Here is an 18041-nt window from a genome sequence, read left to right on the forward strand (position 1 = left end):
AGAGAACTTTATGATTATAATTGCCACAATTTAAATGTGAAAAAATGATCTAAAATGTTTATTATTTACAATAAATTTTAGAGCAATAATTTCAAAGTCATCCCTAAATTTAATATATTTATAATTAAATATATAATTAAATATATTTATAACTAAAAATGGAAATGAAACTTCATTCGCTGAAACGATTTTTCATAGTATCTATAATTCAGTAATTCATATTCATTTGTGAATTGGTTCTTCACAGATATTTGCTTTTTTAAGTGGAAAAGTGCAAAGTATTAAGTGTGGATAAATATATATCTGTATGTTCTGAAGCACGATGGGTGCTTTTTTTGGAAAAAAAATAAGTTTATTGGGGTAACATTGATTAATACAATTACATAATTTTCAGGGCTGAAGGAAACCAGACTTTGGGTGGTAAATGCACAATAGAATATACAGATGTCAAATTATAATGTAGACCTGAAAACGATGAGTGCTTTTTGATGTCAAGCATCATGAATGCCACTGGCCCCTGCCTGTCCAGTTTCTTCTGCATATTCCCTTGCTGGCAAAGCTTCAGCCTCACTGTTCTCACTCTTGAACCTGCCAAGCTTTTCCTGTTACTGGGCTTTTCAGTCACTGCTTCTATTTAGAGTATTCTCCCTGAGTTCTCCACGGCTACATCTTCATTTTAATTTCAGCCTAGAGGGCCTCCCTTCTCCACTCTCTACCATTGCCTCCTTGCCTTATTTCCTTCAGTGCACCTGTTACCACCTGGCCTATTATATTTTTATTTATTGTCTGTCTTTTCCTTTATAAGTATAAATTCTTTGAAGGCAGAGATTTTGTCATGTTTACCTATGTATATAGTTTATAGAACTATGCTAGGCACATAGTGTAAGTCCTCATTAAATATTTGTTAACTATTTTGCAGCACTTATAAATATTAGTATGTGATACCAGTACACTGTAACAGATTAACACATGAATCGTGGAGCGAGACTATCTGGGTTCTCATCTTGGTCTTGTCACTTACTAGATATGAGTTGCACAAGTTAACCTCTGCTTCTCGTTTATCTCAGTAAGTGGGGATAATGTAACTTAGAGTTATTGTTAGGTTGAAATAATTTAGAAATATATACAAATGATGTTTGCTATACCTATTGGAGTTAGCTATCAATATTATAAATGCCTACCATTGATGATGTAGCCTTTCTGGACTAGGGAAAAGGATTAGTCTACAAACACTATTTGAGAGCTTCCTTTCACTCTCTTGACTACCAACAGATGCAAACCATTCTTAGTTCATACCTTGATGTCGAAACTAAAACATCCCCCCTTACTGATTTTCCCTTAGCTGTACAATGATGTTATTTAATCTTCTGAAGTTATTGCTCTAAGTGCCCTCTCTCCTCTCACTTTTCTTCAAAACCTTTAATTATTCACCAATGGAGCCCTTCTCAAAATGTTTTAAAGTGCCTAAGATAATATACAAAATAAATTATAATGAAATATAGTCATCAAATTATTAAAATAGTTACACAAACTTTTACTTATTAGCACATCACATATGATCTAATGGCAGATCTGATAACTAAATATTGAGCATAAACAATATTTTGATCTCAAACATCTTCATGTGATAACATCTATTTTCCATTGACAGTGTCACTGTGATCTGTTGCCTACATTCACAGCTAAAGAATATGCTTAATTTCAGATAAAGTTTAGTGATAAGGATGTAACTTTTTTTTCCACCCAAGTTTATGATCTCTCTTGATTAACACATCCCTGAATGCAAGAATCTCCATATTCTAGCTCCAACCTGTATTTCCAAATTTATGCTATATATCTGTTCAACACAAGCTGAGTTTATAAAGAGTAGGAAATTGAACAGCTTTCATGGTTTAACCAATATTTACTGTGTACCATGCCTGGTATGTGCTAGGTACTATATTAAGCAATGGAAATTCAGGGCTAGGTCTCTGCTTATATGAAGCCCCCTGTCTAATGAGGGAGAATAATTATAAATAGTAAATATATAAATACAACAATCAGTGCTCTGAAGAAATCAATATAAAGAAGTAATGTATTTTCAGGAGTAGGCATAGGGATGTGGTTGCTTAGATAGCTGGTCAAGGAAAACCTGAGTAATAGCTATTTAAGCTGAGACTCGAAGGATGAGATGGAAGCACCCAGAATGACAGGGATGAGGCAGGATATGAGGTGAAGTGTGGGAACTGGAATATTTTAGGCAGAGAAAACAGCATGTATGAAATACCTGAAGTAAGAAGGATGCTATACCTAGTCCTTCCTGAACCCACCTACTTTCTTCCAACTCCACTTGTAGGATGAATTCTCAGAAGGGCCATTGCTGTGCCAAAGAGGAAATACATTTATAGTTGTAACATATTGTCAAGTAGCTTTGCATTGTGATTGTTCCAATTGACATTTTCAACAGCAATGTATGAGAGTGCTGGTTTGTCCAGACACATTTGAAGTATGCTATTATAACACTTAAATTTTTCAAGTATCATTTGCAAAATGGTTTCTCAGTTTAGTATTAATTCCTGTTCTTCTTAAGTGAAGGTTAACATTTTTTATGGGTTTTGAGTAATGATTAAAATAGCCTGTCTTACTCCAAAGTTGTAAAAGTATTCTCTCATGTTATCCTCCAGTGCTGTTACGGTTTTATTTTAAAAGTTTAAATCATCGATGTGTTGGAACTTATTCTGTGGGATATATCCAAATTATTTTTTCCAGATGTCTGCCCACTTGTTACAATGCTATTAATTGAATATTTGCTTTCATCATTGACTTGAGATGCTGTCTACATGCAATACTACCAAGTCCTGTATGATGGAGGATTTATTGCTTGCCTTTCTATTCAGTTCATTGGCCTATTGGTCTCTCTGTGCTAGCATTGACATATTTAATGTGGCTTTATATATTTTAACATTTTCTAGTCCTAGTCCTACCTCATTGTTTTCTTACTATCGTGGCTCTTTATTTTTTCTATAAACTTTAGAAGTAGTTTACATATTTAAAAATCTTGATGTTTTCTTTAATTGGGATCTTATATTTAGAGATTCGTTGGGGGACTTTTACTATTTAAGAACAAGTCAAGTGATTCCATTTATTTGTTTTCTCTTGTAGTTCTCTAGTAATGCTCTATCATTTTATAGAGACCTTAAAATTTTTTTTATTCCTGAGCATTTAATCTTTTTATTTGTAAATGGGATTGTTTCATGTGTAATATCTTTTAGTAGTTTTATATATGTGCAAACTATTGAGGACTGTATATTTTATCTCACTGAATTCGCCTAGTGTTCTTAGTTTTCAGTTAATTTTTATTTTTTATGGTATATATTCATATCATTTATAAAGATGACAGTTTTAACTCTTCCTATTCATTTTTTTATTATTCTCATCTCCTTTATCTAATTTTGTTTGGTACAGGTGATTCTGGGCATCTTTGTGTTCCTGCCCCAAGTGAGGATGCCTTCCATGTGTCTTTGTTATGCCTGGTATTGTCTTTGGGCTGTGATGTAGTTTACCTTGTTAAGGAAGCATCCATCTATTTATATTTTGTTGAACTTTTAAAAATCAAAATGTTTGTTGAATTTTTCAAAAGCTATGTGATTTTTCTCTGTATAAGGGATTGTAATGAATTATATTAATAGATTCCAAGTATTAAACCATACTAAGTGGAGATATTGAATAGTAAGTTGGCTATTGGATTCTGATATTCAGATGACATGTCTTTGTGAAAACTCTTCAATGATTCACCATTTCTTACAAATTTCTTAATTGTTAGCATCACATTTACCATCTTTTTTCTGACCCCAGCCTACATTTTGAAGCCTTGTCTCACACTACTACTTTACATAGACTGAGCCTAACAGGCTTTTTTATTTCTAGAATGTGCTAGACTTTTTGCCATTTCGATGCTGGTGCCTATTATGACTAGACTGCCTGTCATCTCAGCTCTACCCATGGGAACAGTATTTAGTGTTCAGGGTTTTCTACCTGAGAATGGAGAAAGAAAAGTGAACCATGGAAAGGAAACTTTATGCTCAGTTGATGACATGCAGTGAATAGACTCCTGGCTGGCTTTCTTCCATGTGCTCATTTTTACCTATGGCACAGTGTGCTTTCTTTTAATAATAAAAAAATTAATTTTTATTTTTTTAAATTCTCAGATGGGAACATTTAAAGCACATGATGGTGAATATTTCTTAGAACCTATAATGAAGGCGGATGGGAGTGAACATGAAGATGATCATAACAAGCCACATCTTATATACAGACAAGAATTAAAGAGGAACTATTTTCTGCATTCTCATAAGCTTTGTGACCTTTCAGGTAAACTATGAAGTAGAAGTATTTGAGTTAAATTATAATATTTATATATTTTTCTAAGTTAGAATTTTTATATTTTCTTTAAATATTGAAGTATATATTAAACATTTTCTTGACCCATTAGAAATCATCTAATGTCTGTATTCAATTTTGTTACAGTAGACTAATTTAAATCCAAAAAGGTATTCAGTATATGAGATTTGCAGCAATTTTACTTCAGTCAGTGAGTCACACTGGAATGATTTTTCTCAGCAGAAGTTTAGATAATTAAGAAAACTAAACCTAAGCAACAATAACATGTTCAATTTTGCATGCTTTCAACCTTGTACAAAGAAACGTTATGCAGAGTTTTCTGTGACTTACACATTTTGACCTGACTAGTGACCAGGTTTCATCTATATTGGTGTATGTAGCAGCATTTTGAGTATATTACAGTTTATGTGTCCTTATTCTTGTTGATGAACTTTTGGGTTGTTTATAGTTTTTCACTATTAAAAACAACACTGCTATGAATATTCTTGTCCCCTTTTCCTGCGTTTGAGAATTTCTCCAGAGTATACACATAGATACTAGATAAGTCCATATTGTTTTGCAAAGTGGTTTTTATCATTTATACTTCAGCATATATAAAAGAGGTATATTTTCATTTTTCCTCTAAAATTCAGACTATTGAAGATTTATGATAGATGCCAGTCTTTGAATCATAGCTTTCTTTAAAGTATAAATCTGTTGCTGGTAAAATACTTGTTTATCACATAGAAGTCGTATTAGGAGTTGTATCCATAGAGGTACACGAATCTTCACCATATCATTGTATGTCCTTCTGTGAAGAATGGAGAAAAAGGCACCTGCAGTTATCATCAAAGTACAAAACATAGACAAAAGAGTGGGATTAGAAAGGATTTATTTGAGATTGTAGGTATCCATAAACTATAGTTCCAAGCACTGAGATGCCATCTGTTTTGGGATATAATGATATGTAGCCCTTTGAAGGTTTTCCCTGGGAGTGCACTTCTTAACCTTTGCTATTATAAGAGTGCCATTTTGGAGTGGTTCTCACTGTGTGTAAGGCCGTGTTTTAAATCTATTGACATAATAGATGCCTTTCTAATGCTTTTAATATGAGCATAAGGGTTTCATTTTTATGGCTTCAAAGAAAACACAAATGGGTACAGCTTCACAATAGAATTCTACAGAAGGCAGCTTATGCTTGTTCTGATCTACCATTCAGGAGCAGCTTGTTTAATGAATTGTTTAGCTTCTTCAGAAAACCACCAAGTAGACACTCTGAATGCATAAATGTTTCACATAATGATATGCAGGGTTTGGTATTCACAATCAGTGTTCATTATCAGAAAGAAAATGGTTCAAGAAAAGCCAGGCCCTTTTGTTTAAAAGAATTTTTTATACTAAAGATTTATTATAAAAAACTGCAAATAAAAAGCAAATAAAAAGCTATGGGATTTAGTTTTTAATTACAATATGGTTTTCCACAGCATTTATCTACTGAAATATTAAAGGTAGTATCATTCTTTTGAGTTCTTAAATTACCTCCATTTTTAGGTACAATTGACATACATATTTTTAATCACTAAAAAAGGCAATCAGTTAATGGCCTAAGTAATTAGCTGCTAATCATCATTTTGTTTGTAAAAATGGAGAGTTTTGAATGTATTTAGTAAAATGTTGTCGAAGGCTTCCCTCCACCCCCCACCCCCATTCACATGTTCTGAAATACTAGCAGGATCTGACGTATTCTAAAGGAGAACCTTCGGTTTAGGAGAATTCTTGAAATAGGCGGGCCAAAAGATTTAGCACATGAACCAAAAGGATTAAGTGGAAAAGAAAGTCATTTCTTTATTTTAAAAAATAATTCTACTGATGGTTTTAATTTATTTTGACTCTAAAATGTGGCAATTCACAGTGGCTTCAGCCTTGACGAATTAAATTGTTTTCTAAGTCAGACTTCACTGTGTGCCTTGAGGCCATAAAAATTACATTTAGTAGCAAATTTAGCTGTTGTGAATGCCAGGCTCCCAGGTAGCCATGAGACATATTCTAAGTCACATCCAGTGGAAACGACAGAATGCACACACATTAAAACCCTACGCAATGAACAAACAACTCACCCACACTGGGAGGAGGGATGCCCTGAAAAGATTGACAGGAATTTAAACATCTCTGGATTCTGTTAAGTATATTGTTATCGCTTATCCTCTAAAAGCAGATCAGAGCTGGTCTGTGTTCCTTAGGAGAGCCAGTGGGCCTTGCTTTCTTCCATTGCCACTCTGCTCCTCTTGTCACAGTGTCATGGGGCAGGAGCGTAGAACGTTTGTAGATCAGTGAAGCAGAGGATTTGATGTGAGTGAAAATGAAATGCCTTTCAATGCATTTTGGATGATGTTGGCCAGCTTTAAAATTTCTGTGCTTTTCCTAATTTTTTAAAAATGTATTCGTTCTTCTAGTCTTTGTGTTCCTAATGTGTGTAAATGATTGTATTGGGTAAGACTTGAGTCTTTCTTTCCATCCAGGTTCTCAAAGCCCAGTTTGTGTAAAAGAACACAAAAACAAATTTTACAAAACCAAGCCATGATCGCCGTAACGTTAGGAGCAATATGGCATGCAGGTCAAAGGGCTAAGCACAAGACTGCCCTGGGTTTTACCTAGGAGGTGATATTTCAACCATTTAATCTTCTAATCTCCCTGAGACCTTTTCTAGGAAGAAAGGGGGTAGGGGCAAGGCTTGTATTAAAAATATACCTGGGATTTGTTTTGATCAAGTATGGTTGAGCTGGCATGGAGATAACTGCCTTGGAAAGCAGAATTTATTACTTATAGTTCCAAGGAAAGGGGACATGCCATACCACATAGGGCCACATGGGGCGGCATCTGGGTCGGTTGGGAGGCAGAAGGAGTGAGGGGAGAGCATGGGCTTTGTTACTACAGTGGTGGGAAGTTAAGTGGGAATGTCCACTACTGGGAAAGAAGTAAAACACAAATGTTGGGTTTGTGGTTGGAGGGTTTCTAATATGATTTTAGTGTGCTAGTGAGAGCTAGACTGTGGAGAGAGATGTAAACAACTTCGGCTGTTAGGTTGGTCCTGGAATTACTGGATGCGAAGTCATCAATTGCAAAATTGATAAAAGCTGCCTAAAACAGGTCTATAGGTGAGAAGAAATAGAAATAGTATTTGTACCTTCGAAGTCCTAATGTATGTGGGAAAAAAAGTGTGGGAAGGCGCACAGAGGCAGATCTGAAAGGGCTTTAAGGATTTTGTAGGGTATCCCATAGGTGTTGTGGAAGTGAGGTTTAAAGCAGAGACATATGATCTCTTACTGCTGTATTACTGAGCTGTCAGCTTTATTTTTTAAAGATGGTTTCAGATTTGAATGAGAAGGGACCGAAGGCCAGGGAGACTGAATCAAAGGAAGCAGCTATCTTGTCAACAAGGGATTTAAATGTCAAACAAGTGCACATAAAGAAGTAGATTGAAGATAATTTCCTTAAAGCTTTTTCTTCAACTTTGAGATGATAGATTTTGTGTGCATGTGTGTGTGAGTAATCCATTAGGATAATAGTTCTGTGAGTGCATGAGGATGTCTTTTTAATAAAATTATATTTATATACAGATTGTTTCCTTTTTTCTTTTTAAGACGATAATTTAATCAGCATCTGTTTTGGGAAATCCAGATATCTTTAGTGTCAGCCGAGGCCACAGTTCATTTAGGAAGCTAGAAATGGGGAACAGAGTTCTGGCTCTGCTACTAACTGATTTTGATGTCTTAACCTCTCTCTGTCTTAGCCTAGAGTAAGTAGTGAATGGTTACTGAATTTAATGTTTCCTATATAAATGCAGAGTTTAGGGGTTTCACAGCTACAGGGACCAGGCAGTTGCCAGAAATGAGTGAAGTGAGGTTCCATTAGGATGTCGAGGTATCCCCAGGGCACTGGAAATATATATGCTTCTTGCAAAGGGTGCATTGGGAATGTGGGATCAGCATTACCAGATCTTTTGTATTTTAAAGAGAAGCTGAAAATGTGTGTGTGTATGGGATTGGGGGCGGGGGTGGCGACGTTCAAAACATGAGAACTGAATTTGGCTTGTTAGTTACCAATTTGCAGTCTCTTACTAAATGATTTCTAAGGTCCTTGACACTTCAAACATTTTATAAATTTGTGGACAGAATGAGGTACTATCAATTAATGTGGAGACAGGATTATGAGTGTGACCATGACTGTGGACAATATTTTTAACTAATAACTTGTTACTGGTGTTTTTAAGCTCGAGCTTCTAAATGCATGTAGAAATGACTGTTGAGATCTCACGCTTCTGCCCATCCTTTACCAAAACTACTCTCTCAAAGATCAACTGTGAACCACTTGCCAAAAGCACTATTACTTTATTTTGGGGGAACATTCTTCACTATTGCTCAACTCTGCCTAATTGAATTTTTCTCCTCTTTTGGCTTCTCTGACATACTTTGTTCCTTTTTCTTACCATTTCTCTTTCCGATCATTATTGCTTTCCTACCTTGGAATTAATTTTTAAGTGTTTTTCTTGTTCATTGCTTTAGACCATTTTTTATATAGTCCACATGATTTATTTTTTCTACTGTCCTAATTTAATTTAAATGATAACTTAAAAAATGTTTTAACTTCAGCTCGTTTTAAGATTAAACCCCAAGTCCGCAGCTGTCCGATACTCATGTTTCCTTGGATGTCCCAGTGTCATCCTCGATTCGGTTTGCCTAATCTGAAGCCATGTTCTTTCCTCCACCTCCCTTTTCGTCCATACCCCCCAAAAGAAGTCTTTATATTTTGGTGTTCAAATTCTGGCTAAATCAAAGACCTACTATAATGGAAACTTAAGTGTGATTTTTGGAAGAAGTCCGATGAACTAGAATAGACTGATTTAGATTTGAATAACAAATTTACCTCAATTATTCAGGTTGTCCCTTTTGCTTTGTTGATATGTATTCTAAACTGCATGAAAGTAGCTTATTTTCTTAAATAGTTGTTTTTCAGTTTTATTGTATTAGTAATGTTCTTAATGTGAATTTTGTCCCAAACCAAAAAAAAAAAAAAAATTCTAAACTCTGAAATTGGACCTGTTAAGGTTTCGAGATGGAATCATATGGTATTTGAACTACCTCATATATATTATGGAAAGCTCTATACTTTTTTAAAATATATATTCTTCTTTTAAGTATACAGGATCTTGGTTAGATATTTATATGGTTTATAAAATAATCCTCCTAATTGCTCCTTCTCTCCTCTGGTTTTCCACCTAGGCAATATATTAATGCTAACTACATTTCCTATGCTGTGATCCCCATCCCTGTGACCCTCTATCAACTACTAATTTGTACTACTTTAACCCTTCTTCCCCTCTGTCACCAAATTGTCCTCTATATTTGTCAGTTTTTGATTTGTTTTTTTTGTTCCTTTGATTCCACATATAAGCAAAATCATATGGTGTTTATCTTTGTCTGACTTATTTCACTCAGCATAATGTCTAGGTCCATCTATATTGTTGCAAATGGTAGGATTTCATTCTCTAAATAGCTGAGTAATATTTCATTGTGTATATGAACCATAACTTCTTTATCCAATTGTCTCTTGATGGGTAGTTAGGTTGCTTCCATATCTTGGGTATTGTAAATTATACTGCCACGAATATTGGGGTGCATAGATCTTTATGAATTATTGTTTGAGTTTTCTTCGGATAAATATCCAGAAGTACAATTGCTGGGTCAAAAGGTATATCCATTTTTAATTTTTTGAGAAGCTTCCAGACTATTTTCCGTAATGGCTGTACCAATTTGCAATCTCACCAATGTATGAGGATTCCCTTTTCTCTGCATCCTCTCCAACACTTGTTCTTTGATTTATTGACCATAGCTATTCTGAGAGATGTCAGGTGATATTGCATTGTGGTTTTAATTTGCATTTCTTTGATGATTAGTGACCTTGAATATCTTTTCATATGTCGGTCATCTATGTTTCCTCTTTGGAGAAGTATCTGTTCAGGTCTTCAGCCCATTTTTTAATTGAATTGATTTTTTTTGTTGAGTTGTACAAGTTCTTTATTTTGAATATTAACCTCTTATCAGATGTATCATTTGCGAATATCTTCTCCCAATCAGTCAATTTTCTTTTTGTTTTGTTGGTTTCTTTTGCTGTATAAAAGCTTTTTAGTTTGATGTAATCCTATTTATTTTTTCTTTTGTTTCCCTTGCCTGGGGAGATATGTTCAAAAAGAAATTACTTTTAGTAATATCAGAGTTTACTGCCTATGTTTTCTTCTAGAAGTTTTATGGTTTCAGGTCTTACATTTAAGTATTTAATCCATTTCGAGTCCATTCTCTTATGCGCTGTAAGAAGGTGGCCCAGTTTTTTTTTTTTTTTTGCATATTTCTGTCCAATTTTCCCAACACCATTTATTGAAGAGACTGTCTTTACTCGATTGTGTATTCTTTCCTCTTTTGTCATATATTAAGTGAGCACATAAGCATGGATTTATTCCTGGGCTCTCTATTTTGTTTCATTGATCAAAGTATGTTTTTATGCCAGTACCATATTGTTATGATTACTGCAGTATAGTTTGATATCAGGTAGTGTGACACCTCCAACTTCGTTCTTAAGATTGCCGTGGCTATTCGGGGTCTTTTATGGTTCCTTATGAATTTTAGGATTATTTATTCTAGCTCTCTGAAAAATGCGATTGGTATTTTGATAGGGATTGTGTTGAATCTATAGATTGCTTTGGGTAGTATGGCCACTGTAATGATGTTGAGTCTTCCTACCCATGTGAAAAGCTCTATACTTTCAAAAGCATTATTCATAGTCATATCTCATTGATCCTTAGAGTAACTGTGAGACAATCATTCTCAACTTCCAAATATTTTCTGTGAGGGGAAAATATCTAGTGGTGGTGTGACGGTTGTTCCATGCATACGGGTTATTTTATTATTTTGCCAGTTATGTTCTATACCGTAATACTGAAATGTACATATGTTTAATCATTCTAAAGGGAAGAATCAATTTTTCATGTGATGTATGCATAATGTCATTTTGTCTGTGGCAGTGTCCCAGAGCTTTGAAGTGCCATTTTATTTGTTTTTATTTCTCATGAGGTTGATGATTCCCACATTAGATGTATTATGTGAAATGGGAAAATGAGGAAGGGAACCAAAATGCCCCCAAAAAGGGTGTGTTTATTTAATGAGGTGTATTTTCAGAATATACAACATGACAAGTAACTTTAATGCCTTACATTATAGGTGCAGTAAACTTCCTTTCTGAAAAAGACTACCTGTTTACTCTGAAAAATTAAGTTTTAAAAAATCTTCCTTTCTTTACATTAGGATTGTGTATTTCATTAAACTGAGAATGATTTTTTGGGGGTAGAAATGTTTCATTTCAAGTTTTGAAGGCCAGGTTTTTTTTTGTTTTGATTTCTCTGTGCTACCTTGGAAATGAATAGAAGAGAATTGTGAATCTTGAGGTATAAGAAGCTACACCATAGTTACAATCTCTAATCAAAGAATAAACTATGTTTTATCTTTAATATAATGGTGTCATACCGCTTTCATGTTTGTTTGATTTGATCGCCTCCCAATGTTTGTAAAATTAGAGCTTCTCATTTGTTGCTAGGAATTCCAATATATATATATTTTTGCAACCCGTGTCAACTTCTTCTGGTTCTTATGTTCGTCAAGTCTACTCTTGAGGAGGGATTGAAACTATTACCTCTCCTTTGAAATATACTGTACATCTGTTTTTTCGTTCTCCCTCCATTAAGAATTTTTTTGTCTTTGCTTTGTATTGGTCCACTTCCTATTTTGAAATTCTTACATAAGGTTTTTAGATTTTTGGAATTTGGTTAAGTTCCTATGAGTTTTTAGTAGACAGCAATGTAAGCCTCCACTGTGATAACTCTTATAACAATATTAGCTCTTCAAAGATCACCTCGTATTTCCTTTGGCTTGTTTCATACTCTTAAGTCACTTACCCTTTAAGAAATTATTCCTTATAATTTTTTCCTTCCACAGTGGGATGTCTCAACTTAAAAAAAAAAAATCTCTTTGCTCTAAAAGAGTTTATTTAAATACATAAGATGCTTTTCACTTGTAGAAATAGAAATGTGAATGGAGTCATTTGTTTTAGCTCTTTTACTATTTGTACCTTATTACAGACTCTTGCTTTACTGGAAATTGCTCTTCTATTTTATAATTAGCATCTTATTTTTTCACCTATGGTTAATGTACCTGCTTATAATTTTATAAGATTAAGAGTGTGGGCTTTGGAATCACTGGCCATAGGTCATCTCACAGTGTAGGGGCTGTACTATCTATTCTGCACATCATTAACGCTATCTTACATTGCTTTTAAATTTGTTATGTGTCTCTGCAATCCCACTTATTAGTTTTAAGATCTTGTTTATTTCTTAAAGTAAAAGGTTACATTTTGTTTCATTTTTCACATTCTTTACAACTAATACTATGTTGTAGATACAACTTCTATGTAAACAGTTGAATTGTTAGTGCCAAAATAACTCTTCTGTCCACAAGTGGGTGTGTAAGATGAAGTTCATTCAGAAGATGACTTGTAGCCTAATAGGAAGACCTGGTTTACCTGAGAAAATAACAATCTGAGATCCAAAAGCTGAGTAGGGGTTAGGAAAAGGGTGAGGGTGAAAAGTATCCAGATGGAAGCAACAGCATGTGCAAATACCTGGAGATAAGACACTGCTTCAGCCACTTAGGGAACTAAAAGTATTTAAGAAAAAAGTGGGATACCAGGAAGTGGCAACATGTTGTGGTGCTGGAGAGGTAAGCAGGAGCAAGCTAATAAAGATCTCTGTTAAGCCCTGTTAAAGGATTTGGGCTTTAAAATTGACACCAATCTAGTGGGTGTTGGGAGTCATCTCCCTCAGTAGTTCAAAGTAAGGTCCTGGTGTAGGGTCTGATTACTATTTTGTTTGGCCTGAGCTAATTGAGGTTATTGGAGGCAGAGTTGTGATCAGCCAGACCCACCATGCTTGTGAGGTCAGGTCCATGCCACTAGAATTATTGACAAAGAATGGATAAGGATAGGTCCTCAAAGAGAAACTGGGGACTGTTGTAAGAAGTTAGATGAATGAATGCTGGGCGGAGAAAATGAGGACACACATAAACAAAGGGTGGGGTCAGTTGTGATATTAATGTTGGAAAAATTGTGTTGGAGTTGCCACCTACTGAGAGACAGAAAGAAGGGGATGTTTTGGACAGTAATAGATTAACAGCTAAACTCTGTTGAGAGAGAAGTAGAATGGCTAGAGGACTTGAGACATTAGCACTTAAAATACAGGCTACTGTAAAAGAAAGAGAACCAGTAATGTTATTCTTAGTGTAAAACTGTCTAGAATTTTCAGATAACTCATTTTCCCTCTGCTGCAGTATTCAATAATTTTGCATATATTCCATCAAACTAGGATTATCTAATGACCACTCTTCAGTTTTTTTTTTTTTTTTTATTTTGGAGATGGGGACATACAAATAAGGCATGGTAATATTAGGTTGTGACTTTCAAAATCTGATTATGCAACAAGAAAATGAAAGAAATTTCTGAATACTCTCTTTAATATATCCATTACTAGCCCTGGAGGACTCAGTTCATAGTATTCAGCTGGAAAGAGAAAATTTATGGTGTAGGGTCAATAAATTAAAAAAAGCCTGTCTTTTCTGTTTCCCACCTCATGGTAGGTCAGGAGCAGAAAGGAAGAGTACAGTGGTGTGAAACTTGTGTACAGCTTATCCCTGCTTTATATTCTGGGGTGGGGGTGAGCATTGAATAGGTGAAGAGAGAAGCTGACTGCCAAGAGGAGAGTCTTGTTCTTATTCCACATTAATAACCCTGGAAGATGAGGCTTCATCCTTGCCCCAACATGGATTTGTTTATCCTTATCCATTTGTTCATTCATTTATAAAATATTTCAGTACCTTCTTCACTGGAGCTACAAAGGTGCTGAGGCTTGCTTAACATGTCCCGCGACCAGCCTATACAAGTACAGGTGCAGTGAGGGAAGGAGAGAGATAGCAGGAAATGAAGTCACAGTGGTAGTGGGAGGGTAGATCACATAGTTATGGGTGAATCCAGGTGTGGGGCCTGAAGATTAAAAATAATTGGGGGGGGGTAAGAAAAATAATAGAAAAATTATGAATATAAAATTTCTAGGATTCCTTTCAAGGCCTTAGAAATGGATTTTGTACATGAGGACAGAGCCTTAAGCTGCTTTTAGGTTCCTGGTACATCTGCCTCAACTCATAAGACGTTGTAAGACACAATAATGGGTGACCATAACACTGCAAGCCACTGTAGGATTTTGAACAGAGAAGTGACATACATGATCAGTCTACATTTTAGAGGGATACTCAAATGTTGGTGGATAACAGACTAGCAGGACAAAGGTAGAAACACAGAGGGTTAAGAGGATACTGCACTAATGTTGAATAATGAAGTGGTCTGAATTAGGGTAGTGGCCATGAAATTAGTGAGAAGTGACCAGATGCAGTGTACATTTTGATGGTCAAGTAGGTGGGTGGGGTGGGGGTTAAGAGTTGAGAATAAGAGTTGTCACAGGTTATTCTAAGGTTTCCCCCCACCACCACCACCTGAGCAAATGGAAGGATAGTGTTGCCATTGTCATTTACTGAGATGGAGAAGTTTGTGGGAACCACAGGTTTAGGAAGGAGTATCAGGAGTTAGGTTTTAGATATTTTGGGTTTAAGGTGCCCAATAGACATTCCAAAAAGAAAAGTCAAGTAGGCAGTAGAATGAGTCTGAAGGTCTCTAGGGTGGGGGGGGGGGAGTAAGAGGGGAGAGTCTGGATTTGAGATGATAATTGAGGAGTTAGAATATAAATGCTATTTAAAGATATAAAGCTATCAGAAATTGTATAGGGAAAGGATTAGATCCAGAAGAGAAAATGTCAAGAATTTAACTATGGGGCCTGCCAATGTTTAGCAATTGGGATGAGGAGGAAACAAGGAGGATTGAAAAGTAGAGACCAGGAAGATAGAGAGCTGAGAAACATGTATCCCAAAGTCTAGTGAATAAAGATTTTCAAAGAAGGAATAATGAATTGGCGTAATGGTGTTGAGAATTCAAAGAACATGCTTTGGAACCGGTTATTGAATTTAGCCAAGTAGGGATGATTGGAGGCCTTAAATATTCTAATTGGAATGGGTTCAAGATCATCTTGGTTATTCTTAACCCTTTGCACTGACACATACATTTTAGAATTAGCTCGTTCCCACAAAGGGGAAAAAGTTGTTATTGGATTTTTATTGGATCAATAGATCAATTTGGTGAAGTGACATCTTTATAATGTGTCTTCTAACTTATCAATATGATATATCCTCCATTTTTCCTTAATTTCCCACATAATATTTTAGGTCAGTTTTTTATTGTAAGTAGTATTTTTACATTTTTGCTTTCTAATTATTCTACATAAAATACAGGCAATATTTTTCATATTGAACTTAGATTCAGTAACTGCTCATATATCCTACTAGTTTATCTGTTACTTTGGGGTTTTGTACATGAACAATCATGTAGATAGTTATTTCTTCCTTTCCAATGAACTGCCACACTCCCCCCCGCCTTTTTTTTTATTGTATTGGTTAGTATGTCTAAAACAATGTTGAATGGAAATGGCAGTAGTGAAAATCCTTGCCTCATCATCAGTTTTAGAAGGAAAGCTTTCAACCTTTTCTAATATATACAATGTCTGTCAGTTTTCCTTAGATGCCCTTTATATGATTAAGGAAGTTGCTATAAATTTCTAGCTTAAGAATTTTTATTACGGATGTTGAATTTTATGAAAACTTTCTTATTCTGCATATGCCAATGTGATCATGTATTTTTTGCCTTTGTTAATTTTCAAATGGCAAGATCACCTTATGTTCTTACCAGACTGTATTTGAAAATATTTCCTTTAGAATTTTTGCATCTGTCTTTGTGATTTTTTTTCTGATTATGTAGGAAAAGAGAGAGGAAGATGAGGGCCTGTTGGAAGGAAATAATTAAAATGATGGATCATAGTATACGAGCTGCGTAAAGATGTCATCATCTGTTTTATACACTTAATATTCTTTTAGATTTACTTATCAGATAAAGAAGTGAAAATAACAGTAGATTTGTAAGATTTTCTATCTAAGGTACTAGATCATTAATCAGCCATATAGCTCATTTTACAGTTTTCTTTGGTTGCTTCACCAAACACAACTTAATTGCAAATGCTCAGTGAGGTAAATTTTAATCTTTGGCTCCCTACTGCTTAGCCATATGATGCTTTCTGCATGAAGAGGAAGCAAAGATTTTAATTATTTGTAATTAGAATCTGATTCGGTATTACAGCATTCAAAAGCAGCCCTCTTTAAAGACATCGAGACATGAGACTGACCCCCTCTCACAGTGAGTACAAATGCCAGGGAAAACTGCACAAGGATGGTTCATGGTCTTGGCGCGTCCCAGCCTGTGTTCCAAACTCTGCGAACATCATTACTGTTGGAGCAAAAGTCGGGCCTGTTGCCAGGTCAGGCGACAGATACACTATTTCATGTGGAGAACATCCAGATCTCTGGGCCTACCCCAAGAAAGCTGCTTTCTTGGGCTTTTTCTTCCTTGGAAGAAAGCCAGAAAACTGAAAGGAAAAAACTCCCTCAGTCTGACCTGTTAGTCTGCAGCCTGCAACTTCTTTTGCACATACACAATTGTACCTGGATGTTAAATAAACATGGTAAGATTGACAAAAACATTCTTTTAAAAAGGAGTATTTTATTCCGAGATGTAGCATAAAGTAAAATAACAAACTACCTGCCTGAAAATAAGAGTTCAATCTATTAATGATCTAAGTTTGATTTTTCCCACTTTTGTCAAAAACTAAAAGTGGACTTAATAAAAACCGACAAAAGCAGTATGAATAAAAACTGATTCCATAATAAAGATATTAAGTGCTGTTAAGATACCATATAGAATTTTTATTTTTAACATTTAGTGACTGCCTTTTATTAGACTTAAGTTTTTCAATGTTAAATTTACTTTGGAAAATACCTTTTTTTTTTTTTAAATTTTGAAACGCTTTTAAAAAAATACTAGTGGTCAGAGGACTGCTTCACGTGAGAATTCTATTTTCAGTCAAAAGCTGTTTTAGTAACTACAGAGCCAGGAGGAGTCAATTATAATGGCTAGCATTAGAATAAAGAATGAGTTAAAGTATAAGCTTAGACCGTGTTTTAGATTTCTGAGTTATAATGATATTTTCCAAAAATATTTAAGACAAATTATAGTTAATAACATAATAGGAAATGCTCATACTGATAATTCAGTAAGTTACTTAGTAATAATGTGGAAAAGTAGTTTTATACCAGTACTTGAATTGATAGAGCAAATAGTTCTAATACTTGTAAACATTCACATTGAACTAAGTTGGGGGAAGTATTTTAGAGTGCTTAACACTTAAAATTACCTCAAGGCATTTTTGTAATGATTCCACATACATGAAGCAGATAATGTAATTTTGCTAGCTCAGGAACAATTCCTGTAAAAGTCTGAAGAACAGAGGGAGTTATATGTTAACTTACATTAGGAAATGGATTTTCATGAAGGCTAATCTTAAAATAGGAAGATAAAATAGATAAGGTAGAGTT

The 18041-nt window shown here is 34.8% G+C and overlaps 1 protein-coding gene across 2 annotated transcripts in view; it reads left to right on the forward strand.

Moving 5' to 3' along the window:
* Nucleotides 1-18041, forward strand: part of ADAMTS20 (ADAM metallopeptidase with thrombospondin type 1 motif 20) — a 145366-nt gene that overhangs the window by 12228 nt on the left and 115097 nt on the right. For both annotated transcript variants that reach the window (XM_016146470.2, XM_016146471.2), the window contains exon 3: nucleotides 4188-4350. In XM_016146470.2, coding sequence (XP_016001956.2) covers nucleotides 4188-4350 — 163 coding nt within the window. The remainder of the gene's footprint in view (nucleotides 1-4187; nucleotides 4351-18041) is intronic.

The sequence above is a fragment of the Rousettus aegyptiacus genome, unplaced genomic scaffold, assembly GCF_014176215.1.
Source record: "Rousettus aegyptiacus isolate mRouAeg1 unplaced genomic scaffold, mRouAeg1.p scaffold_m13_p_2, whole genome shotgun sequence".
Taxonomy (NCBI): Eukaryota; Metazoa; Chordata; class Mammalia; order Chiroptera; family Pteropodidae; genus Rousettus; species Rousettus aegyptiacus.